The 2,552-nt window shown below is 35.5% G+C and overlaps 1 protein-coding gene across 1 annotated transcript; it reads left to right on the top strand.

Annotated features, from left to right (window-relative positions):
• The first annotated feature begins 1,286 nt into the window (after positions 1–1,286).
• On the top strand, positions 1,287–2,240 carry LOC143559767 (uncharacterized). Its single transcript, XM_077048241.1, has one exon. It carries the CDS (start codon positions 1,287–1,289, stop codon positions 2,238–2,240), a length of 954 nt encoding a protein of 317 aa, XP_076904356.1.
• Positions 2,241–2,552: the final 312 nt, after the last annotated feature.

Genomic DNA, 2,552 nt, shown 5'->3' with positions numbered 1-2,552 from the left:
TTAATTATTTATAACGAATTAAGCAATTCGTTATAAAGTCAAAGGGGTGATTGTATGGCCAATATTTGTGACTTGCGATATCAAATTAAAAAACACGTTATATATTTTATGGTCAAGTGAATAATTTAAGCCGACGAGGAATCCGGGCACGAGACGAGAGCTTCGGTGCACGCATTTAGCTTCAACGGGGATAAAGCTTCTAGATTATATGTTAGACTAGAAATATAGACTTGTTGTCTTTGTTTATGTGTGTGTTTCAATGGTGTAAATCATCCACCCTAGGGGAGCTCACCTTGGGTACGTGGGTCGGTTGTTTGTTTATGTTATCAATCTTTTAACCGACAACGAGATCGTTCATCTATCTTATATTTATATTATTTTGTCCGGTCGTTTGGTTTCACCGCACCTGTCTCAAAATATGTATCAAGTGCAAAAACCGTTCGAGTGATCGTTTTGAGACCTACAGATGTATTGTACAATTTTCTTTTAGACTTACATTATGTCCTACGAGCATGTATGTTATTATTTTATGATAACTAAAGTGAATGAGTAAAAGATAAAGTTAGAATTTACTCAGCAAGACTGACTTTTTATATACACATCAGCTGACAAGCTTAGCTAGCTTAGCTATGTCAAGAATAATGCCAAATTGTATACCAACAAAGATAACCCGGTGCCAGTGTCTGCCTCCTCTGTATATAAAATTTATGTTCATGGGTGGCGGGAGTATTAGGTATGCACCTAGATAAAGGATAACTTCGTAACATTAATTATCCTTTTCAAATTATTATTGACCAAAATGATATTTATTATTGTTTTAACTTTTAACCGTGTAATGCAATAACTAAATCACAAACATTACCTTGGTTGCATCCCATACTTGGCCTTCATTCAACTTTACTTGACGTTAGCATATGTCATTACCTAATTGCCGATATATTTTTATCACAAATCACTATTAGACAGCTTTGTTCATTTTTATAGTAGCCGGCAAAGTATTCATGTCAATCCAAAAGGTCTCTTTCTCTACTGTAAAGGAGATATCTATTTTAGAATTTATAAGTCCAACAATGAAAGAAAAATTAGATTTCTGCGAAAGTTCTAAGCAACTACCGATAAAAAAAAACATAGTGTTTTCATTAGCACGTATCTTGAAATTATCAACCCTTTGGTATTAATAATCCACAGACAAAACAGTTGAAAATGACATAATTACCCGAAAATACGCTTATATAACTGAAGCTAACTACAATGAAGTTCAATCTACAGATCCAAAAACATTAAAAATGGATAACAAATTTATTTCACAGCACCAATCTTCCTTAGGGTTCTTTGGAATAATCAAGGAGTCTATCAAGACCACAAGCCGAAATGGAAAGCTGCTTGTTCCAATCCTACTCTTTGTGTTTCTTTCATTTTCCCAGTTAGATTTTGCTCAGAAGTATATACTTGCACCCGTGACTAAAGATTTAGTGTCGCAGTACGCTAAACACCCGAACATGGTTCATGATTTTACTTACAATATCGATCAAACAACTTATGTTGGTGCATTAAATGACGTTCGTGAGATTCTCCTTGTCAAGATCTCGTTCATGGCCATATTTTCAGTTATCACACTTGTTTTCTTGGTTGCCACAGTTTCTTCGACATCCGAAGCTTACACTGCCAAAGTATTAGGCACAAAAGACATTTTCTTAAAAATTAAAAAGAGTTGGAAAAGACCAATTGTAACTAGCTTTTATATGACTTTGCTCTCTTTGGGCATTGCCTTATTTTACATGATTTCTATTGGTATAACCTCTGTCTTGGCAGTTAATTCATGGGCAGCTTTGTTCTTTGGAGCTATCACCCTTTCAATCCCAGTCTGCTACTTTTATGTGGCTACCCTTTGGATGGTAAGTTCGATTGTGTCGGTTTTGGAAGATGATTTTAGTGGTCTTAAAGCAATTGGGAGGGCGGCGGAGCTAATGAAAGGCAAAAGACTACAAGCATCATTGATGATGATTCTTTTCGCTATTGCCTATGGTTTTGTTGTCTTGATGGCTAACTTCCTTACAAGCTATAACAGGAGCTTCAGCGCCGAGCTAGCGATAAGGATTCCTTTTACAAACGGATTATATTGCTTGTTGAAGCTCTTTATGTTCGTGGTGTTCACCGTTTACTACCATGAATGGAAAACAATCCATGACCAGAAGGAAGGGAAAGGCTTTTATCTTCCGGTTGCTGTTTGTGAAGCTTAGTGCCATCATGGCTTCGCCTTTTGCAATATTAATATTAAATAAATGTTTTCAAGTCTCAAGCCTCTTATATCTGAAATGTTCTTAAAGTATGTGTACCTATCTTTTCTGAATTTCCTAACAATGGCAAGTTATGTTATATTGTTTTAACTATAATTATGGCAATACCACAATCATATTAATCATCAATATTGTAATCCGATTCATCAAGAACATTAGAAGCATTTGAGTTACATGTCTTTGGGCTTGCAAAGAATAATTGGTTCAAAGTTAGGCCAAGATTCGGTCCACTAGCATCCATAAGTGGCATAGAAG

Source organism: Bidens hawaiensis, unplaced genomic scaffold, assembly GCF_021521415.1.
Source record: "Bidens hawaiensis isolate Kalapana, Puna unplaced genomic scaffold, B.hawaiensis_p1.1 tig00020036_1, whole genome shotgun sequence".
In the NCBI taxonomy this organism is placed as follows: Eukaryota; Viridiplantae; Streptophyta; class Magnoliopsida; order Asterales; family Asteraceae; genus Bidens; species Bidens hawaiensis.
The sequence above is the reverse complement of the archived record's forward strand: the minus strand, read 5'-3'. Positions and strand labels throughout refer to the sequence as shown.

Bases quoted from the DNA above. Each gene is read 5' to 3' on its own strand.
- LOC143559767 (XM_077048241.1), top strand. From the start codon at position 1,287: ATGGATAACAAATTTATTTCACAGCACCAATCTTCCTTAGGGTTCTTT.